General features: G+C 44.7%; 1 protein-coding gene across 4 annotated transcripts in view; it reads left to right on the top strand.

Moving 5' to 3' along the window:
* The first annotated feature begins 598 nt into the window (after positions 1 to 598).
* The window catches only part of Pdpr (pyruvate dehydrogenase phosphatase regulatory subunit), a 48116-nt gene continuing 26178 nt past the window's right edge, over positions 599 to 22536 (top strand). For 2 of the 4 annotated variants that reach the window (XM_029558584.1, XM_029558583.1), the window contains exons 1-6: positions 617 to 771; positions 8059 to 8339; positions 12010 to 12143; positions 19945 to 20026; positions 20121 to 20284; positions 21587 to 21708. In XM_029558584.1, coding sequence (XP_029414444.1) covers positions 8116 to 8339; positions 12010 to 12143; positions 19945 to 20026; positions 20121 to 20284; positions 21587 to 21708 — 726 coding nt within the window. In that variant the 5' untranslated portion in view covers positions 617 to 771; positions 8059 to 8115. Of the gene's footprint in view, positions 772 to 8058; positions 8340 to 12009; positions 12144 to 19944; positions 20027 to 20120; positions 20285 to 21586; positions 21709 to 22536 lie in introns of those variants that run through there. The other 2 variants (XM_008822974.3, XM_029558586.1) reach the window with 2 other exon arrangements.

The following is a 22536-nucleotide window of genomic DNA, read 5'->3' as shown; positions in this document are numbered from 1 at the left end:
AAGAACACTGGTGATGTGACTGTGGCTTGGTGGGGACAGAAGATAGAGGGCGTATCTGAGGCTCGAGTGAACAATTCCTCTTCCTCTGAGCTGAGAAACCAGCTGGGAAGGCGGAAGCATAAGATCCCCAAATCAGGTCCACCGATTCGGCCTCCAAAGTCCGGCCAGGCCGGCACAGCAAGCTTTCCGTGCCCCTCCGCTTAGGCTGGCCTGGAGCGAGTCCCGGGAACAGCGCCGAGCACCGGTCCGAGAAAGCCTGGCACGCCTGGCCGGGATGTGGCTCTGGGCTGCCGACCCACCAGAGCAGGACCGGACGCAGGCCTGGCTGGGCAGAACAGGTCCCCGCGCTGTGGCGGGACCGTCCCTGGCTCGCACGTCGGGCTCAGCCCGCAGAACCCGAGCCGGTGGGAGGCCAGGGCGCCAGGACCCATCATAAGTCGAGCAGCTCGCGCGCCGCCATCGTGGCAGAGGCGGAGACGTCGCCGGAGGGCGGGGCCTCCCGAGACCCAAACAAGCCCACGTGCGGGGGCGGGACCGCCTCGGTGACGTCAAGGCGCTGGCGCGGAGGGGGGCGCGCGCGCCGTACCCTCGCCGCGGGCCGTAAAGCGCGGAAGGTCGCGGGCCCCCAGCTCCCGGAACTTTCCGCCGCGACGTCCCGCCCTTCCCCATGTCCTGTGCGGGTTTCCGGCTTGCGGCGACCCTCCTCAGCCCTTGTGCCGCGCCTCACTTCCGCCGGGGCGTAGCCGAGCGCACAGCCCGCGGCCGAGTGAGGTAAGGAGGCGGCCACGGGCGGTTCCGAGTGGCTGCGACCTGCTGGTCCGCGCGGCCTCGGTGACCCGCGGACTCCCGCGTCCTGCACACTGCTGTCCTTACGCTCTGGGCTCCCGGGCGGCCGTCCTCGCTGGCTCGGGCTCCCGGCTATTCCCTAGGCTCCGAGGCGGTGCGCTTGGCGCCGGAATTGAGTGAGCGGAGCTGTGCGGGTCTCGAGGACCCGCGTCGGCCGCCCCGGGCCTGGGTGGGCTCTTGGCTGAGCGGCCCGGGCCTCGCTGCAGGCTGCCCTCGGTCTGGGGGCACAGGCCCCCGCCCCCGCCCCCACCATACCCTGCTACTTGTCCCACGTCTCTGCAGGTGGCAGTGTTTCCCCGCCTGAAACGGGCGGTTCGCCTGTGCTTTACTACCTTTTAATAGTGATTAAGACTGCTGTGGAGTCCGGCGGAAATCACCTCTCAATGTCTAAATCAGGGGCCGTGGGCTTTCCAGTGGGTGACCTTAGGGGACTGTTGTGTGTGATACCCAGATTGGCATCCGCGGTCTCCAAGCCCACTTTATGCATGCTGTAAGCATGATGTACAGGGATGGTGATGTGGTCAGGGGCCCAGGTGGGGAGACAGCCCAAAGGGTCCACTTTTCAGTGGCAGAGATTTTGGTCTTTTTGAGACAGGTTCTCCCTGTAGCCCCAGCTGGCCTGGAACTCACTATGTAGACCAGGCTGACCTTGAATTCACAGGAATCCGCCTGCCTCTGCCTCTGAGTGCTGGGATTAAAGGCGTGCTCCACTACGCCCTGCAAGTGCTGGCACATTTGTTGTGGTTTAAAATATAATTTTTATGGCTGGGCCTGGTGTCTCAAAAAGACAAAAAAAATTATTTTTATGTGTATGAGTTTTGCCTGTGTGTATAAAGTGCACAGTGTGTGTGCAGTGGCGGCGGAGGCCAGAGGTGGCATCGGATCACCTGGAACTGGAGTTATGGACAGTTGATAGTGACTTTGTAGCTGCTGGGAACCGAACCTGTGTCCTCTGCAAGAGCAGCCATGCTCTTGACCACTGAGTTCCAGCCCTATTGTTTGTTTGTTTGTTTTTTGAGCTGGTCTCCTGCTATAGCCCAGGCTCATCTGGAATTTAGGACAGTTCTCCTGATTCAGCCTCCTGAGTGTTGGGATTATAAGTGTGAGCACCCTGCAAAGCTGGAGCTGCCATCTTAATGATAGCAAGGTCTGAGCAGAGGCCAGGTGTGGTAGTGAAGGCCATTCCAGCACTGATCTCTGGGAATTTCAGGCCAGCCATGGCTACCTAGTGAGATCCTGTGTCAAAGAAAAAAAAAGGTGAGCAGAATCAGCCTGGGTCTTAAGGTTATTTAGCGGAGGTTATTCTTCATAGAAGAGACTATCACAGTTTTGTTTTTTTTCTTTACCAATTTTAAGAGAATATAAAAAACCCTTGCTCCTTGCTGTTTTGTTTTGCTGAGTTTGACCTCGTTGGTGTCCTTTGGTTCTGCTTCCAAACCTGCTGCTTTCCTCTCCTTCCTGCTGCACTTCAGTCCCTCTGCTCTCCTCTTGCTCTTGAAGGTCACAGTGAGCACAGAGTGCAGCAGTCTTTTTCTTGGCCCTACCAGGCTGGGCTTTGAACATGGTTTATTATTTCCTGAAACTCCTGTTCAGTCTCGTTTTTTTTTTTTGGCTTTTTGAGACAGGGTCTCCCTGTAGCCCCAGCTGGCCTGGAACTCACTATGTAGACCAGGCTGGCCTTGAACTCACAGAGATCAGCCTGCCTCTGCCTCCCGAGTGCTGGGATTAAAGGTGTGAGCCACCAAGCCCGGCTTCATTCTTTTTCTAGCAGAATGAACATGGATTATTAAGGAAAAATGAGAAAATGCCTGGAAATGGAAGGGAGGGGCTATAAAGGAGGAATACTCTGTTTTTTTTTCTGACACCTTTGTAACTTTTTCCAGCTTGGGGGTGAGCTCATAGTTTTGTCTCACAGCTAGTGTTTGCTCACCTGTATTTCTTTGAAATCCATAGTGATAAGTGGTAGGCCAGACTTGCAGTTGAGTAGAATCATTTTATATAATTAAATTTTTTTTTTATATTTTTATATATATAGATCAGTGTTTGCCTGCATGTATATAATTGCACCCATGTCATACAATGCCCAGAAGAGGGCATTGGGACCCCTGGAACTGGAGTTATACACAGTTGTTAGCCACCGAGTGGGTGCTGAGAATTGAACCTGGGACCCTGCAAGTACAGTCAGCACTCTTAACCACTGAACCATCTCTCTAGCTCCACAGTGTTCTGAGTGATGCTTTGATGTCAGTTGACCATTCTTGCATTGTTTGATTTAGTCTTCCACAGCTCTGTGAGGTAGATATTGGTAGATACTCCTAGCCTGTGTAACAGATGAGGAACGTGACACAAAGAAGTTCAGTAACTTGCTCAGAGTCATACAGGTAATGAGATGTAGAGAGAGTTGACACCTAGATCTGTTTCTAGAGCCTGGGTTTCCCCACTGAATTGCTTTTACTCCCCCATTCAAGTGGCTTACAGATAATTAAACAGGACAAAAAGTTCTAGAAGTACATGGTGTCATGGGAGAGCACAAGAGTCCCTTAACCAAGGGCTGCACCATCATATAGATGTGGAATAGACTATGCTCTAAGGAGATATCTTGATTCGAGAGGTGGGTGACAAGATCTGTGCTAGTTAGAGGGAACAGTGCCTTCAGGGCCTGGGCATGGAGAGAAAGTGAGGCCTGACATGTTTGAGGAGTTAGCAGTAAGTCTGCTCCATCTTGGTGAGAATATAAGAGGAAAGGAGAGCAGTGAGGCCAGAGATAAAACCAGGTCGTAGTAAGGAGCTTTGACTTTTCCCTGAGAGCATCAGCCTAGCGCCGAAGGTTGTAAGCAGGGCCTTGAAGTAAGATTCCCATCGTGGAAGTCTTGCTTACCCAACTGTGTTCAAATTGAGGTGTATGGGAGGAAGGTGTGCAAAGTAGATGCCGCAAGCCTAGAAGCTTCTGCATGTTCTGGCAAGGGATCTGGAAAGAAGTAGATGGATCCATGTGAGATTTGTGATTCAGATGTGTTAGGCCTTGAATGAGGGCAAGAGAGATGTGAAAGGGAGGAATCAAGGTGACACTCTGGATTCCAGTGTGTGGAGCCCTTTGGGGACATAATGTGGGCAAGATGGAGGGTGTTTACATTTGGATATGCTGGCTTTCCCTGTGGGATCAAGTGGGCATGGCCATTCTGTGCTTGATAAGCAGATCTGAAGTTCAGGATGCTGGATTCTTGGGTCAGGCCACCAGTTAGAGTGAAACTAAAATCACCCTGGGGGAGGGTGTTGAAGAAGTAGGCCTGGGGTAGAAGACAGGGTCCAGTGAAGAGGTGAGCCAGGAGCTGTAGAGATCAGTCCAGGAATCTCTGTGCAAGTAGGAAGGAGTGATCTGTGATTTTTTTTTGGAGGGCGGGGCGGGGGTCTTTTTAAGACAGGGCCTCCCTGAAGCCCCAGGTGGCCTGGAACTTGCTCTGTAGTCCAGGTTGGACTCCAATTCACAGAGATCTTACCTCTGCCTCCCAAGTGCTGTGATTAAAGGCATGAACCACCATGCGTATGGAGTAGTGAACTATGATAGTTCCAGGAACATTTGCTCTGAAACTAGCAACCTAAGTGTTCTTGGTAAGAGAAGTGTCAGTGCTGTGGTAGGGCCAGAAGGTGGGGACTGGGGGAAGGTAGAAATACTTTTTATGTTTATTAATTTACTCAAGTGAAAAAGATAGGCTTTGAGAATATGATTTATTTATTTGAGACAAGTCTTACTATGTAACCTTGGCTGGCCTGGAACTCAGAGATCTGCCTGCCTGTGCCCTCCCATGTGCTGAGATAAGAGGCATGGGTCACCACACATGGGCAGGGTTCTACCACTCCTGTATATCCCCAGCCCAAGAATAAAGTTTTGTTGAAGAAACTCAGTGGCAGAAGTAGGTGTGATGGTACATACCTCTAATTGTAGCATTTGGGAGGTGGAGGCAAGAGCATCAGGAGTTCAGAGTCATCCTGAGTGAGTCTTAGATACAGGAGACCTAGTCTAAAAAACAACAGCCAGGCATGGTGGTGCCTGTATTTAATCCCAACACTCTGGAGGCTGAGGCAGGTGGATCTATGTGAGTTTGAGGTCAGCCTGGTCTACATAGTGAGTCCAGATCTGCTAAGGACTACATAGTCAGACCCTATCTAAAATAAAACGATAGCAACAAACAAAAAACTGGCCATTGTGCAGTCAGTAAGGTAATTGAGGCTTAAGACTTGGTTGATGGAAGACGTGGCCATCAGGGGGATGGGCCATCATACTGGTGTTGATTGTGTTGTGGGAGTGCTTTTGTTTTTTTAATTGAGACAGGGTCCTCTCTGTAGCCCCAGCTGGCCTGAACTCACTGTGTATACCAGGCTAGCCTACTGAGTGCTGGACTTAAAGGCCTGCGACAACATGCCTGGCTTTGCTGTGGGAACTCTTTTTTGAGACAGGGTCTTGCTGTAGCCCCAGCTGTCCTGGAACTCACTATGCAGACCAAGCTGGCCTTGAACTCACAGAGATCTGCCTGCCTCTGCCTCCCAAGTGCTGGGATTAAAGGCGTGCGCCAACATACCCAGCTGCTGTGGGAACTCTTTAATTCGTTCCTGAATTTGAGTTTTTGCAAAGTCTATAATTTATATAATTTATTTATTTTTGAAATAAAAACTTCAGATTTAGAACTTCTGTTTTTTTTTTTTTACTCAGGTTACTCAGGCGGGATGTGAACATGAGATTCCTCTTGGCACCCTGTTTGCCTGCATTTTCACTAACTGCAGTTCTGAGAGACCTCTGCTGATGTATCTTTAGCCTTAGAGGTCATGGGCTAATGGGGGTGCAGGTGGCATCTGTAGATCTAGAAGCTGGTAGTTGAGTTAGTGGCCACTTTACTGGCAGTGTTCTGCCACCCTGGGTCTTAAGTCCTCATCCTCCTGTATTGTCATGCTGGCATAGTCTGCCAGTAGGGTACCCTTTAGTTTCTTCAAACTTAATCAGTCCTGTGTATTCCTGTTAGATTTTGTCAAAACCCTACCTGTTTTGTTTTCCACCTAACTTCTTGTTTACTGGACTGTACTAGATCAAGTATTCAGCATCTCATATGACTGGGTTCTTCCTCTAGTTCTGGCTACCCAGCACTCACTGGATTCTGTAGTCAGACGTGTTCTGTTGGCTTTAGTGTGTGGCCTCCCCATGCCTTTGTCTCTGTCCAAACTTTACTCCTCCAAGGTTCAACTTGCATCCTAGATTCATTATGATTCTCTCCCTGAAAGCCTTAGCCTTTACCCTTTTCTTTCATTAGCCTATTATGTTATTATGTAGAAATGTCTGTGAAATACCGTGTTACTTGCCTGTGAAAATGATAAACTAAAAATTCTCTCCTCCTTTGTCTTGAACTTGTGATCCTCCTACCTCTGTCTGTGGAGTGCTAGGATTACATGTGCACCACTATACCTGGCTAGTTCTGTCATATCTACTTCAGACCAGTATTCCTGTTTCTCTGACTTCTCTGCCATGCCCAGTCTATACCACTATGCTATCCTCTGATCTGTTGTAGTGTCTTCCTAACTCAGCTTTTTCTTTCATTCCTCTTTCTACTGTCTACTATGAAGCCAGACTGACCTTTGAAAGACATACCAGATCACTTAATTCCCTTGCTTCAGGGATTTTTGTTTGTACTTGGAAAAAAATTCCTCAAAATAACTCATGCCATCTAGGGGTCATAGAATTGATTTCTGCCTGTCTCTCCAGGATTGTCTTAATCATTCCCCCTCTACCACCATGCTGCTAATACTGGCTTCCTTTCTGTTATGGGCTCATCAAATCGGTCTATCTTCAGGGTCTTTACGCATGTTTGTTCCTCTATCTAATTTAGGGTCTTTCCATATATTTTTTTCTCTGTCTAAGCATTCATATAACTGTTTCCTTTTAACCTGTCAGTACCATCCCCACCCTTTGCCTTCTGGCTCTGCCCTCAGACGACCTTGTTATTTTTTTCACGTTTTAAAATAAATTTATTTTTCTAATTTTATTTTTAAATTTTATTTATTATTTTTATCTTATGTGTATGCGTGTATTGCCTGCATGTAGGTAAGTGCACCTGTGTCGTGCAGTGCCCGCAGAGGTCAGAAGAGTCTGTCGGATCCCCTGGGACTGGAGTTAGACAGTTATTAGCTGCCATGTGGGTGCTGGGATTCGAACTTGCATCTTCTGCAAGAACAACCAGTGTTCTTAACTGCTGAGCCATCTCTCCAGCCCCTTATTTTTATATGTATATACGAGTGTTATACCTACATGTATATAAGAGCACCCACGTCATGCAGTGCCCTCAAAGGACAGAAGAGGCGGTTGGATCCCCTGGAACTGGAGTTACAGATAGTTGTTAGCTGCCATGTGGGTGCTGGGACCCGAACCCTGGTCCTCTGCAAGAGTAGTCAGCGCTCTTAACCACTGAGCCATCTCTTTAGCCCCCTTTTCCCTTTGTTTTTGTTTTTTTTTAAAAAAAAAAATTTTATTTTTATTTATGTGTATGTGTCTGTATGAGTGTATACCACATATGAACAAGTGCTGTGGAGGCCAGAATATGGGGTTGCATCCCTTGGAACTAAAGTTTCAAGTGGTTGTGAGCCAACCAGCGTGTGCTGGGAACCAAACTTGGGTCTTCTGGAAGAGCAGCAAGTACTTTTAACCATTACAACATCCCTCCAGTCCCCAGTATTATTATTATTATTATTATTATTATTATTATTATTATTATTATTTTAAATCATGCCAGTTCCTGCGATAGAACCCAGGTCATCAGGCCTATTGGCAAAGTGCCTCCAACCCCCTAAACTCCCTCTCCAGCCCTCCTTATTCTGTTTGCTTCTTTGTTTTTACATAAGGTCTCTAGCTCAACCTATTGAAGAGTTCCCTATCTAGCTGAGGAGATCTTGAACTTCTGGGGATCCTCCTGTCTCTACCTCCCAAGTGCTTGAGTTCTAGGCATGTGCCACCAGGCCTGGTTTAGACTTCCTTAGGCTTAGGCTTGTGCTTGTTTTTTGTTGTTTGTCTGTTCATTTGTCTTGTTTTGTTTGTTATAGCTATATCTAGCAAAGTGTCTGAAACTTAAGTTCTCAAATATTTGTCAAATGAATGACTGTTGTCCTTAAATCCTTTTTTAGTTAGTCCTATGAGTTAAATGGAATGAAATATATGTGTTTTTCTCTTTGTAGTTTAGATTCTTGGGATCTCCCTAGCTGGAACACGTCTCCCAGCTGGTGATAGACGTGATGCTTTACCGGTTGCTTTCTATTGTCCAAAGACAAAGAACAAGCCCAGGATGGCAGAACTGGTCGTCATCAAGAAGCAGCACGTCAGCCACCGAGGCACATTCTGTCACCTTGCCTGCCCAGGCCCAGGTGGTCATCTGCGGGGGTGGAATCATGGGCACATCTGTGGCTTATCACCTCTCCAAGATGGGGTGGCAGGATATTGTCCTTTTGGAGCAGGGCAGGTAAGGATCAAATTGACCTGGCTTAGGACTGTGTTGTGCTAATGGTGTAGTGCTCCCACATTCCCTATCTTTTCCATAGTGTCCTACTTGGAGTCAGTCTTAAGTATTGTTCAGTAGCATGAGAAAAATTGAGGTGATGTGGGGCTGGAGAGATGGCTCAGTGGTTAAGAACACTGTTCTTGTAGAAGACCCGGGTTCAAATCCCAGCACCCACATGGCAGCTAACAACTGTCTGTAACTCCAGTTCCAGGGAATCCTACAGCCTCTTCTGTCCTCTGAGGGCATTGCATGACATGGGTGCACTTACCTACATGCAGGCATAACACTCATACACATAAAATAAAAATAATAAAATATTAAAAAGAATTGAGGTGATGTTTGCCCTTTGACTTTTCTTTTTCTTTTTTGTCTTTTTGAGACAGTTTCCCTGTAATCCTAGCTGGCCTAGAACTCATTATGTAGACCAGGCTGGCCTTGAACACACAGAGATCCTCCTGCCTCTTGAGTGCTAGAATTAAAGGCATGTGCTACCACCCACCACACCTGACTTTATTTTTATTTTATTTATGTGTATGTGTATATATACCTGCTTGTCTGTATGTGCATCATGTGTATGCAATGCTCACGGATTCCCTGGAACTGAAGTTATAGGTAGTTGTGAGCTGGTCCTCTGCAAGACCATAACTGCTGAGCCATCATTTCTCCAGCCTCTCCCCTGTACCCCTTACTATGTCTTACATTATTAATGAGCTTTTCAATTAATAAGCCAATATTCACACATTAGCACTAACAAAAATCTCCCCACCTTCCGGAACTGAGGATTAAACCTGGGTTACCGCCTTGTGTACATGTTAGGCAAGAACTCTGCCACTGAGCTAGATTCACAGTCCCTAATACCCTTTTTTCTGTCCCAAGATTACGTAGGATCTATTGCCTTTGGGTTTTTTTTTTTTTTTTTTTTTTTGAGACAGAGTCTCTCTGTAGCCCCAGCTGGCCTGGAACTTGCTATGGAGACCAAGCTGACCTTGATCTCACAGAAATCCACCTAGTTCTGCCTCCCATGTGCTGGGATTAAAGGCATGTACCACCATGCCCAGCTTGGATTTATTACTTTAGTGTGTGTTTCATTTTTATTTTTATTTTATTGAGACAGGGTCTCACTGTGTAGCTCCAGCTTGCCTGAAACTCTGTGTAGACTAGGACAGGACCTGGGTTCAGTTCCCAGCACCCACATGGCAGTTGACAACTATCTATAACTCCAGTTCTAGGTGATCAGACACCCTCTTCTGGCCTTTGTGGGCATTGCACACATGTGGTGCACTTAAATACATGCAGGCAAAGCACTTATAAAATTTAAAGAAAGTTAAATATTAAGCTGGGTGTGGTGGTGTACACCTTTAGTTGGGAGGTAGAGGCAGGGAAGCAGAGGCAGGTAGATTTCTGAGAGTTTGAGGCCAGCCTGGTCTATATCACATCCATTATGAGTTAATATTTATTTTTTATTATTATTTTTATTTTATGTGTATGCATGTATTACCTGCATGTAGATAAGTGCACCCGTGTCATGCAATGCCCAAGGAGGTCAGAAGAGGCTGTCACATTCCCTGGGACTGGAGTTGCGGACAGTTGTTAGCTGCCATATGGGTGCTGGGATTTGAATCTGGGTCTTCTGCAAGAACAACTAGTGTTCTTAACCGCTGAGCCATCTCTCCAGCCCCATGAGTTAATACTTATAAGTCCTGTAATAGTTGGTGTGTTTGCATTAAATATTGAATTATTTATTGTTTTGTAGACAAGGGTCTAATGTAGCTCAGGTCGACCTTCAACTCCTGATCCTACTGTCTCTACCTCTCAGGTGCTGGAATTATAGGCGTGGGCCCCTGTGTCTCCTTCTATTCAGTGCTGAAAATTGAACCCAGGACTTTGTGCATGCTAGGCAAGCTCTCTACCAACTAAGCTATATCCTCCGACTAATCTTTTTAAAAACCTTACTTTGTGGGGCTGGAGAGATGGCTCAGGGGTTAAGAACACTGGTTGTTCTTGCAGAAGACCCAGGTTCGAATCCCAGCACCCATATGGCAGCTAACAACTGTAACTCCAGTCCCAGGGGATCCGACGGCCTCTTGTGACCTCTGCGGGCATTGCACACACAGGTGTACTTAACCTACATGCAGGCAATACATGCATACACATAAAAATAATATTTTTAAAATATTAAAAAAATAAAAAAACTTACTTTGAAATAATTTCAAATTCACACACAAAAGCTTCAAGAATAGCACACATAAGGAATTTCCCTCTTTTACCATGATTCCTCTAGTCAACATTCTGATGTACTTATTATATCATCAGCTCTCTCTTGACCTTGTATATATGGGTTCACAGCCATGTGAGCATATGTATCCTTTATTATTGACATTTAGCATAAACTGCAGACCTAAAATCTCTGGTCCTCCAAGCATTTCATATTGTGTATTCTCAAAAAGCAGGTGTACCTACTGCATATAACTATTGTACAACCCTGTACGTCAGGAAACATGGATATATATTCCAGCACATTCATAGACCTTATTCATAGTTTTCCATCCATTCCAATAAGCTCTTTGTTTCTTTTATAGTCCAGGATCTTGTTGAAGAATGTGAGTTATGTTCAACTGCCACACCTCTTACGTGGAAAGGTTCTGTAGTTCTTTCCTGTCTCTGGTGTCATTTTGCTCCTCAACCTGGTTCAGCTCATATTTTCTTGTGATCATTTTTTGTTTTTTGAGATAGTGTCTCACTATATAGCCCTGGCTGGTCTGGAACTCATTATGTAGACCAGATTGCCCTCAAACTCAGAGATCTGCCCACCTCTGTCTCCTAAGTGCTAGGATTAAAAGCATGCACCACCATGCCCAACCATCCTTCTTTTTTTTTGAGAGAGGGCTTTCCTGGGACTCACTGTGTAGACCTAGCTGACCTTAGTCTCACAGAGATTACCTGTCTCTGCCTCCTATCTTCTTGAAATGTGTGCCAGTATACTCAGCTCCTGTTTTTTCGTTGTTGTTGTTGTTTGTTTGTTTGTTTTTTTGAAGCAGGGTCTCCCTGTAACCCCAGCTGTCCTGGAACTCACAGAGATTCGCCTGCCTCTGCCTCCCAAGTGCTGGGACTACAGGCATGCGCCACCACATCCGTCCAGCTCCTGTTTTTTAAAAAACGATTTTGTGTGCGTGTATGTGTGTGAAAATAAACTGAATCCTGGTCATCTGCAAGAACAGCCAGTGCTCTTAATGAGACATCTCTCTAGCTCCTCATCCTTTTTTGGTCTTTTTGAGACAGGGTCTCCCTGTAGCCCCAGCTGATCTAGAACTCACTATGTATATCAGGCTTGCCTTGAACTCACAGAGATCACCTGCCTCTGCGTTCCAAATGCTGGGATTAAAGGCATGTACCACCATGCACAGCTCTGTTTTGTTTTGTTTTGTTTTAAAAAAAAACACATGGTTCTGGGGATTGAGCACAGAACCTTGAGTGTGTTTTGTGTTAGGCAAATCCTCTACCATAAAGCCACATCTCCAACTTTGTTTGTATCTTTTGATACTGCAAACACTATTATATTGAGGAACCTTAAATTTGTATTCATTCATAGCTATGTGAGTCTACCTAACAGTGTTTTGCATCTATGCTGTAGGCTGGCTGCTGGCTCTACCAGGTTTTGTGCTGGCATCCTGAGCACTGCCAGGCATTCCAGCATTGAACAGAAGATGGCAGACTATTCAAACAAACTCTATCTTCAGTTAGAGCAAGAAACAGGGATCCAAACAGGTAAGCAGGTAATCTGCTGTTTACTGGTCTTCCTGTCCCCAGACTCTTACTCAATACTTACTGTATTTGGTCCTGTACCAGGTTTGTCTGATCTGCTAATTAATACTTGGGTTTGAGACTTTGCTTCTAGCCACGGTGTTAGGATGAGCAAGTCATATAGCTTACGGATTGGTCTTCAATTTTCGTATCCATAAAATGAGATGCAATGTCCCAGGTCAGGTCCTTTTTCAACCCTGTAATTTTTTTGGAGGGGGTGCTGGGATTGAACCCAGGGCTCCCAGATCATCTTATAATTATTGTCATGATATGAAAGTTTTCCTTTTTTTTTTTGTCTTTTTGAGACTGGATCTCCCTGTAGTCCCAGTTGGCCTGGACCTCGCTATGTAGACCAGGCTTGCCTTGACAGACTGCCTGCCTCTGCCTCCCAAATGCTGGAATTAAAGTTTTCCTCAGCCGTTTTTATATATTTCACTCACTGAAGAATAGTAAATGGCAGCACTTAGATCCTAAACAAAGAGGAGGAAAAAGAACATATGTTCAGGTACTTGGCAGTTAAATCATAGCTTAACTTAATAACTTCAGTTAATACTATAAAACATAAACATACATTAGCTGTGTAGTTAAGAGGAAGAAAAAATAATTGTAAGCTAAACAGTACTGGGGAATAGTGAAGTTAGGCAGGGGAGTGTAAGGATATTGTCTGAACTGTTTCAAGGACAGAGATGCTAATTAGCAGTGTGATTCTATTTAATGACAAAATGGGACTGCCTGTGGAGTATTGAACTAGGTCACCAAAAACTCGGAAATAGACTTAGTACTGTGAAAGTAGTTCTGCTATGGCCTTTGGGGGAGGGGATCTTTTTTGAGACAGTCTCTCTGTAGCCCCAGCTGTCCTGGAACTCGCTATATAGTCCAGGGTGGCCTCGAACTCACAGAGATCTGCCTGCCTCAGCCTCCCAAGTACTAGGAGTACAGGGGTGCACCACCATGCTTGGCTGTCCTTGGCTTTTAAAAAAAATTGATAATGAGCTGGGTGTGGTGGTGCATGCCTTTAATCCCAGCACTTGGGAGGCAGAGGCAGGTGGATCTTTGTGAGTTCAAGGCCAGCCTGGTCTACATAGTGAGTTCCTGGACAGCTGGGGCTACAAGGAGACCCTGTCTCAAAAAAGACCAAAAAAAAAAAAAAATTAATAATGACTTTAAAAAGTTTATGTCTTTTTATTTATGTGTTTTTGGGGGGCGGGTGTGCCCATGGAGGCCAGAAGAAGTTGTCAAAAACTCCTGAAACTGGAATTATAGGTGGTTGTGAGCCACTAGACGTGGGTGCTGGGAACCATACTCTGGTCTTTCACTGAGCCATCTCTCCAGTCCTTTGTTTTATTTTGAGACTGGGTCTCTTTATGTAGCCCAGGCTGTCCTCAACTCAAAGTTCTTTTGTCTCAGTCTCCCAAGTTCTGGAATTACAGGCATGTGTTAATACCCAGCATTGTCTGCAACTTTTACTGAGGAAGGTGCCTGCCTTGTACAGGGCAAGTAGGAAACTCCCTTTTGAATTGGATTGAATTTGATGGCAGTATGATGCTTGAATCATATATTAGCCAGAGTTTGAGTTAGAAGTGAGTCTACGGAGTGGGCCCAAGATGGAACACTGACTCCCAATCTACTGATTACTACTATTTTGCTGAGTTTTGTACCTTTCTGTTGGTTAGATTTCAGGTGAATTAGGATTATAGGCTTCCTTTTTGTAAGGTAGGTTAACCTGCCTAGTTCTAGGGGTTCACAGTCTAGAACGTTACTCAACTTGTCTTTTTTATTTTTATGAGTGTGTTGTTTGCATGTATGAAAGTACACCCATGTTGTCACTGCTGGAGGAGGTCAGTAGAGGGCATTGTATCCCCTGGAAGGAGTTACGGACAGTTGTTAGCCACCATGTGGGTCTAGGAATCGAAACCGGGTCCTCTGCAAGAGCAGCCAGTGCTCTTAACCCCTGAGCCATCTCTCCAGCCCCCTTCATTTGTCTTTTATGCTTAAGCAACATCAAAGAGATTGGAAGTAGTGAAGATGTCAAGCAAGGGATGAAAGATTCGCCTTAATCTGTCACTCATTGTTCTGTACAGTGATGTAGTGAAAGAAGATTGGGGAGCACCAGTGATGGAGAATTTCTCTACAAGGCTGGAGAAATGTCTCAGTGGTTAAGGACACTGGCTGTTCTTGCAGAAGACCTGGGTTTGAATCCCAGCACCTGCATGGTCGCTAACAACTGTCTGTAACTCTAGTCTCAGGGGATCCAACAGCCTCATCTGACCTCCTCCGGCACTGCGTGACACGGATGCACTTCCCTACATACAGGCAATACATGCATACACATAAAACAAAAATAATAATAAAAAAAGGCAGTGTACACCATAGTTGTTAACTGTTTCTTGAATTTTTAAACATTTTTTATTTATACTGTGTGTGTGTGTGTGCGTGCGCGTGCGCTCCACAGTATAGTGTAAAGGTTAGAAGACAACTTTGGAGTTATTTTTTTGCCTCCTACTCTTTATTTTGAGACAGGGTCACACTATGTAGCACTGGCTGACCTAGAACTCACTATGTAGACCAGGCTGGCCTCGAACTCACAAAGAACCGCCTGCCTCTGCCTCCTGGAGTGCTGGGTTTAAGGATGTGTACCACCATGCCCAGCTGCCTTCCACTTTGTTGTCAGCTTTTTCTTTTATTGTTTTTTTTTAAAAATATTTTTATTTTATGTGTATGCGTGTATTGCCTGCATGTAGGTAAGTGCACCTGTGTTGTGCAATGCCCATAGGGGACAGAAGAAGCTGTTGGATCCTTTGGAACAAGAGTTACGGACAGCTGTTAGCTGTCATGTGGGTGCTGGGATTCAAACCCGAGTCTTCTGCAAGAACAGCCAGTGTTCTTAACCACTGAGCCATCTCTCCAGCCCCTTATTGTTTTTTATTAATTAAAACATTTAAAAAAAGATTTTTACATAGAGCCAGGTGTTGTGGCACATGCCTTTAATCCCAGCACCCGGGAGGCGGAGACAGGAGGATCTCTGAATTTGAGGGAAGCTTGGTCTCCATAGCAAATTCAGGCCAGCTATGGCTACAAAAAGACAAAAATAAATAAGTGAATGAATGAATGAATGAATGAATGAATATTTTTTATTCATTTATTTTTTGGTTTTTTTGAGACAGGGTCTCCCTGTAGCCCCAGCTGGCCTGGAACTCACTATGTAGACCAGGCTGGCCTTGAACTCACAGAGATCCACCTCTGCTTCCCGAGTGCTGGGATTAAAGGTATGCACCACCACGCCTGGCATGATGAAATATTTTTATGTTTACATTTTTATTTTTATGTTTACATATATGTAAGGGTACCACATGTGTGTCTGGTGCCTGAGAGACTAGAAGAGGGCATCAGATTCCCTAGAACTGGAGTAAAGGATGGTTGTTAGCTGTTATATAGGTGCTAGGAACCAAACCCAGGTCCTCTGGAAGAGCGATAAGTGCTCTTAGCCACTGAACCAACTCTCCAGCCCCCCTCCCTCTTACATTTATTTTCTATTTTTGGTCTTAAGCCAAGTTCTTACTGTGTTATTCAGGCTGCACTTGAATTGAGCTTCTGGGTTCCAGTGACCCTCTCCTCTCAGCTTCTTGAATATCTGGGGCTATAGGTACATCCCATTGTGCCCATTTTCTTTCTTTTTTATTTTTTTAAATTATTTTTTATTTTTAGAAGAAGCATTTCATTACAGCTTTAACATACTCATTAACAGTTTCCAGAGCAAAGATAATCTCTTTCACAAGTGGCTATAAAATTTTTAGGTTCACTGTTGAATTAATACAGTAATACAATATTGAACTCAGTATAAGCCCTGTAACCATTTCTTTTTTTTTTCTCTTTTTGAGACAGGGTCTCCCTGCAGTCCCAGCTGACCTGAACTCACTATGTAGACCAGGCTGGCCTTTGAACTCACAACAATTTGCCTGCCTCTGCCTCCTGAGTGCTGGGATTAAAGGCGTGCGCCACCATGCCCGGCTCCATTTTCTGTGTTTAAAGAATTAAATTTAGGGGGCTTGGAGAGATGGCTCAGCAGTTAAGAACATTGGTTGTTCTTGTAGAAGACCTGGGTTCAAATCCCAGCACCCACATGGCAGCTAACAGTTGGCTCAGCAGTTAAGAACATTGGTTGTTCTTGTAGAAGACCTGGGTTCGAATCCCAGCACCCACATGGCAGCTAACAGTTGTCTGTAACTTCAGTTCCAGGGGATTTGACAGCCTCTTCTGTCCTCCATGGGCATTGCACATCATGGGTGCGCTTACCTACATGCAGGCAATACATGCATACACATAAAGTAAAAATAATAAAGATTTTTAAAAAAAATAAATTTTCCAGGCGTGGTGGTGCATGCCCTTAATCCCAGCACTCGGGAGGCAGAGGCAGTTGGATCTCTGTGAGTTCAAGGCCAGCCTGGTCTACATAGTGAGTTCCAGGACAGCTGGAGCTACAGGGAGACCCTGTCTCAAAAGAAAAAGACCCAAAACAAAAAAAAAATTAAATTTATTCATTTTGATTTTATATGAATGAGTAGTTTACCTGCATGTATGTCCACCTATGCATGCCCACAGACGCCAGAAGAGGGTATCATATCCTTTGGAATTGGAGTTAGGGACGGTTGTTAGTCATCTGCATGCTGGGAATCGAACCTGGGTCCTCTGGAAGAGCAACCAATGCTCTTAACTGCTGAGCTGTCTCTCTAGTCTCCCCCCATAATGCCCATTTTTGTTTTTTTTGGGGGGGAGGGTCTTTTTAAGACAGGGTCTCCTTGTAGCCCTAGCTGGCTTGGAACTGACTCTATAGACCAGGCTGGCCTTGAACTCACAGAGATCTGCCTGTCTCTGCCTCTCAAGTGCTGGGATTAAAGGTGCACGCCACTATTCCTGGCCATAATGCCCACTTCTGACCAATGTGTTTAAACTATCCCTTAGTCTAAACACAGATAAATTTAATGCAGATTGACCCTTAAATAGCAAGTTTGTTTTCCACAGAGGTATAGACAGTTCTGTTTTCTGTATATCCTAGGATTGAGCAAATGAGTAATATATGATAGTAAATGGAGGATAAAGGTATTGAGGATAAAGAGAGCCAGGATTCTCAGTGTTGGACTAGGGTATATGAGTTGCATTTCTTGTTGCTTTGACAAAATACCTGACAAGAGCAACTTAAGGGTTTATTTGAGCTCATGCTTTGAGGATTATGCATCATGGCAGGGTACCAGTAGGGTGGAGATCAGAGTTTAAGGTGACGTACCATGTTTTGTCTATGGTCAGGATGCAGAGAGACATGAGGGCTGCTGTTCTATTGGCTTTCTTCTTTTTTTATTTATTATTATTTTTTTTAATGTCTTTTTGAGACAGGGTCTCCTTGTAGCCCCAGCTGTCCTGGAACTCGCTATGTAGACCAGGCTGGCCGCAAATTCACAAAGATCCACCTGCTTCTGCCTCCCAAGTGCTGGGACTAAAGGCGTGCGCCACCATGCCTGGTGGCTTTCTTTTTACTCAGTCTGAAACTCCAACCCATGTAATGGTACTTCTACATTCATGGTGGGTTTTGGTCCTGGTCCTAAGTTAAACCTCTATGAAATGCCATCACAGACATGCCCAGAGGTTTGTTCTCTAGGTGATTCTAAACCCTATCAGGTAGACAATCAAGATTAATTTCACAGTGGCTGGAGATATGACTCAGCAGTTAAGAGCACTGACTGCTCTTCCAGAGGACCCAGGTTCAGTCCCCGATATCCACATGGCAGCTAACAACCATCTGTAACTTTAGTTCCAGGGGATCCAGTAACCTCTTCTGACCTCCTCAGGCATTGCACAATATAGGTGCACTTACACACATGCAGGAAATACACACATACACATAAAATAAAAATAATAAATAAAATATTAAAAAAAGATTAACCATCACAGAGGTTAAAATATGGAAAGAAAGCCAGGTGTGATGGTGCACACCTGTAGTCCCAGCACTTGGGAGGCAGAGGCAGGTGGGTCTCTGTGTTCAAGGCTGGCCTGGTCTACATAGTGAGTTCCAGGAGAGCTGGGGCTACAGGGAGACCCTGCTTCAAAAAGACAAAAATATGGAAAGAAGCTCGGTAGATTAGCTCACACTTGTAATCTCAGCACTTGGGAGACAGTATTGCCATGAGTTCTTGGCCACCCTGAACTACAAAGTGAGTTCCAGGCCATCCTGGGCTAAAGAGACCATGTCTTAAAAAAATAAAACAGGCCAGAAATGGTGGTATACACCTTTAATGCCAGCACTCAGGAGGCAGAGGCAGGCCAATCTCTTGAGATTGAGGCCAGCCTAGTCTCCATAATGAGTTCCAGGCCAGCTGGGGCTATAGGGAGACCCTGTCTTAAAAAAAACAAAAACAAAAAAGAGTTGGAAGCAGGAGGATCAGGAGTTAAAGGACAGTCTGAAATTCATGAGACCCTCGATAAAAGGGCGGGCATGCTTAGCAGGTAAACGTGCTTGCCATGCAAGCCTGAGTTCAGTACCTGGAACCTATGGTGAAGGGAGAGAGCTGGCTTCCCAAAAAGTTATTTGACCTCCACTTGCATGCATGTTTATTTATGTACATCACCTATCACACACATACACAGTAAATAAAATTTTTCAAAAAGGAAAAAAAATTAAAACAACATTGAATGAAGCTAACTAGAGGTGGTATTGGGTTTTGGTTTCAGAAGACCTTTGTATCCCAAAAGAACCAGAACTTATTAAATGACTAATTCCAGGAAGCTGCTAGCTGGAGACAGCCTAGGGAACCAGGATTTGAGGCAGAGGAATGGGCTGGCCAGAACCCCTCCATTCATCCATCCATTTGTTGAATGTTCTGTGAGGGTCCAGTTGACTGTATTCAGATCATAGCTTGTTTTTGGCTGTACTGGGGAAGGAGTAGGGATCTGATCCTTTGGTGGATAGTGTTTTAAGTAGCTTTCATCAAGGATTATACTTCACCAAGACTAGAAGGAAAAAGGGGGAGAAACTGCCTTAAAAAAGGAAAGGGATGGGGCTGGAGAGATGGTTCAGCGGTTAAGAGCACTGACTGCTCTTGCAGAGGACCCGGGTTTGATTTCCAACACCCACATGGCAGCCATGAACTGTCATTAACTCCAGTTCCAGGGATCTCTGCCGCCCTTTTATGACCTCCACAGCATTGCACGACATGGGTGCACTCACATACATGCAGGCAATATACTCATACACATAAAATATTAATAAAATATTTTTTTTAAAAACATGGATTCTAGGTCACATTATTGCCTAGAAATAACTTTTAAACTTTGTAGCTTTCACCTCTATTAAGATTTTATTTTATTTTTTTGGTCTTTTTGAGACAGGGTCTCCTGTAACTCCAGGGTCTAGCACTCACTGTGTAGACCAGGGTAGCTTTGATCTCATAGATCTGCCTCCCAAGTGCTGGGACTAAAGGGGTGTGCCACCGCCCAGCCTTATTATGAGTATTTTATAGATATTAGAATTCTGTTTGACCCTCACAAAACTGAAAGTAGTTATGTCTCTGGTGTACCCACAAAGCTGAAAGTAGTTATGTCTCACAAAGCTGAGAGTAGTTATGTCTCTGGTGTACTTTAAATTTTGCTAGATGCCCAGAGGGAGTAACTTAGTTACACAAGGATATTGAGTGGAAATCTTAGGATTCCTGACAGGTAACAACCTTTAATCTAGTGGATCCCAACAACTTGCTCACTTGGCTGATTTTTCTTTCAGGTTACTTAAGGACAGGTTCAATTTCTCTGGCCCAAACACAGGATCGACTGATCTCCCTGAAGCGCATCAACTCAAGACTGAAGTACGTAAGAGGCTAGACACCTGTCCTGACTTTACCCAACTGACCTCTGACAGAGAGCCTATGAATGTCATTGTCCCCTTGTGTTCTGTGGCAGTGTTATAGGCATCCCTTCTGAGATCATCTCCCCCAAGAAAGTGGCTGAACTTCATCCTCTCCTCAATGTGCACGACCTGGTGGGGGCCATGCATGTTCCTGAGGATGCAGTAGTGTCCTCTCCCGACGTGGCTCTTGCCCTAGCAAGTGCTGCCTCCCAGAACGGTGAGCAGGTTTTTATGTATGTATGTGTTTGGGAGGAAGAGGTTGTCTAAAAAAGTGTTTCACAGGAGGCAATGATAGCAGCTCAAGTTTGGAGAAAGTATCTTCATTGGGATATTCAGTTTCCCAGTTTTGAACACTATATTTTTCTGTATGTTGTCAAATTTTTTTTGATCTTTTTGAAACAGGGTCTCCTTGTAGCCCCGGCTGTCCTGGAACTCACTATGTATTCCAGGCTGGCCTTAAATTCATCGAGATCTGGCTGCCTCAGCCTCCCAAATGCTGGGACTACAGGTGTGTGCCACTATGCCCGACTCTTGTTAAATATTTTTTCTCAAAGCCACTTTTTTTTCTTCTAAGGAACTGTGTATAGTGCTGATTATTGTGTGTCTCACGTAAGAAAGTCCTTGCCTTCCCTGGACTTGAGAAAAGCCAAGGTTACAGCACAATTGGAGGTTTAATCTATAGCTTAAATTTTACTTATTTTATGTGCATGAGTGTTTTTTGCCTGCATGTATATAAGTGCACCTATGTTGTACAATGCCCAAGGAGGCCAGAAGAGGGCATTGGATCCCTGGAAGTAGAGTTAGGGATGGTTGTTAGTCATCATGAGGGTGCTGGGAACTGAACCCCGGTCTGCAAGAGCAGAAAGTACTCTTAACTGCTGAACCATCTCTTCAGCCCCCTAATCTATAGCTTAAATGTGACCCAGAGTTAGTGAATCTGGAGAAGGCTTATTAGTATCTGGAGTATTTTTTTATATATAATTTAATTTGATTCATTATTATAGTGCTGGGGATTGAACCCAGAGCCTTAGGCATGGCAGGTAACTGCACTTAAATTCCCTGCCTTTGATTTTTTGAGAACTTATGTAGCCTAACCTCAGATTTCTGAGTGCTAGAATTACAGGTGCTCCTCTCCACATTGGCCTTAGGTTTTTGATTTTTTAAATAAAATTTTATTTAATCATTTATATTTTATGTGTATGAGTGTTGTGCCTGCATGTTTGTAAGTGCACCTGTGTCATGTAGTGCACATGGAGGCCAGAAGGCACTAGATCCTCTAGAACTGGAGTTACAGACAGTTGTTAGTCATCATACTGTTGCTGAGAACTAAATGCAGGTCCTCTGCAAGAGTAGCCAGTGCTCTTAAAACACTGAGCCATCTCTCCAGCCCTAGGTTTTTTGTTTTTTAAATTAAAGCACTGACCCCACTTCTTCAGTGTTCCTTTGGAATAGAGAATCTGCTACAAAGGCCTCAGTTTGGGAACATCAGATAATTTGCCCACTCTTTATCTTGGAACAGGTGTTCAGATTTATGACCGGACAAGTGTTCTTCATGTATTGATCAAAAAAGGTCAAGTTACTGGTGTAGAAACAGATAAAGGACAGATTGAATGCCAGTATTTTGTCAACTGTGCTGGTCAGGTAGGTTAGCAACAATACTAGGTTGCTGATAAATTATTTAACTTGGACTTTTTTGGTGTATGGTTTATTATTTTACTAATTAAAGAGACACCAGGTACTATACTGTTTATTCTTTGGACTGGGAAATTCAGAATTGTATTCTGAATCAGAAATCTATACTTATTCTGTACTTAAATCTGTATGAGTATCTGTGGCCTCTCTTTCCTTCAAGCTGGGTAAAATGCCATCCTGGTCAGAAGGCTCGTGATAAGCTTTAGCATGAATCCATGGTGTTAGAGGTCTTTTTATGATGCTATATATCATTTTATGAACTCAAAATATGAAGACTATTTTGTATGAGAACCATGAATCCATTTTCTAGAAGTAAGGTTCATCTGTCTCTACCTCTGCAGCAAACTGGTCACTTGCCCTACGTGCCATAGTTTTAAGTAATATAGGAACTAATTTTTGCTGTATGAAGTTTTTTTTTTTAATATTATTTTTACTTTATGTGTATGAGTGTATTACATGCATGTATGTGAATGCACACGTGTCGTGCAATGCCGCGGAGGTCAGAAGAGGGCGTTGGATTCTCCTGGAATTAAGGATGGTTCGTAGCCTCTATGTGGGTGCTGGGAATATAACCCGGGTCTTGTGCAAGAGCAGTCAGTGCGCTTAACCGCTGAGCCATCTTTCCAGCCCCTATATGAAGTTATTTTAATGATTGTTATTTGGGGTTTTTAGTAGAGACCAGGCATTTTATTTAAAGACTATATTTTGACCAGCAACTCTTATCTTCCTTTGATTGATTTTTTTTTTTTTGGTCTTTTTGAGACGGGGTCTCCCTGT

The sequence above is a fragment of the Nannospalax galili genome, unplaced genomic scaffold (genome assembly GCF_000622305.1).
Source record: "Nannospalax galili isolate Female #2095 unplaced genomic scaffold, S.galili_v1.0 scaffold568, whole genome shotgun sequence".
Lineage (NCBI taxonomy): Eukaryota > Metazoa > Chordata > Mammalia > Rodentia > Spalacidae > Nannospalax > Nannospalax galili.
Note: the sequence above shows the minus strand (reverse complement) of the source record. Positions and strands in the feature narration are given on the sequence as shown.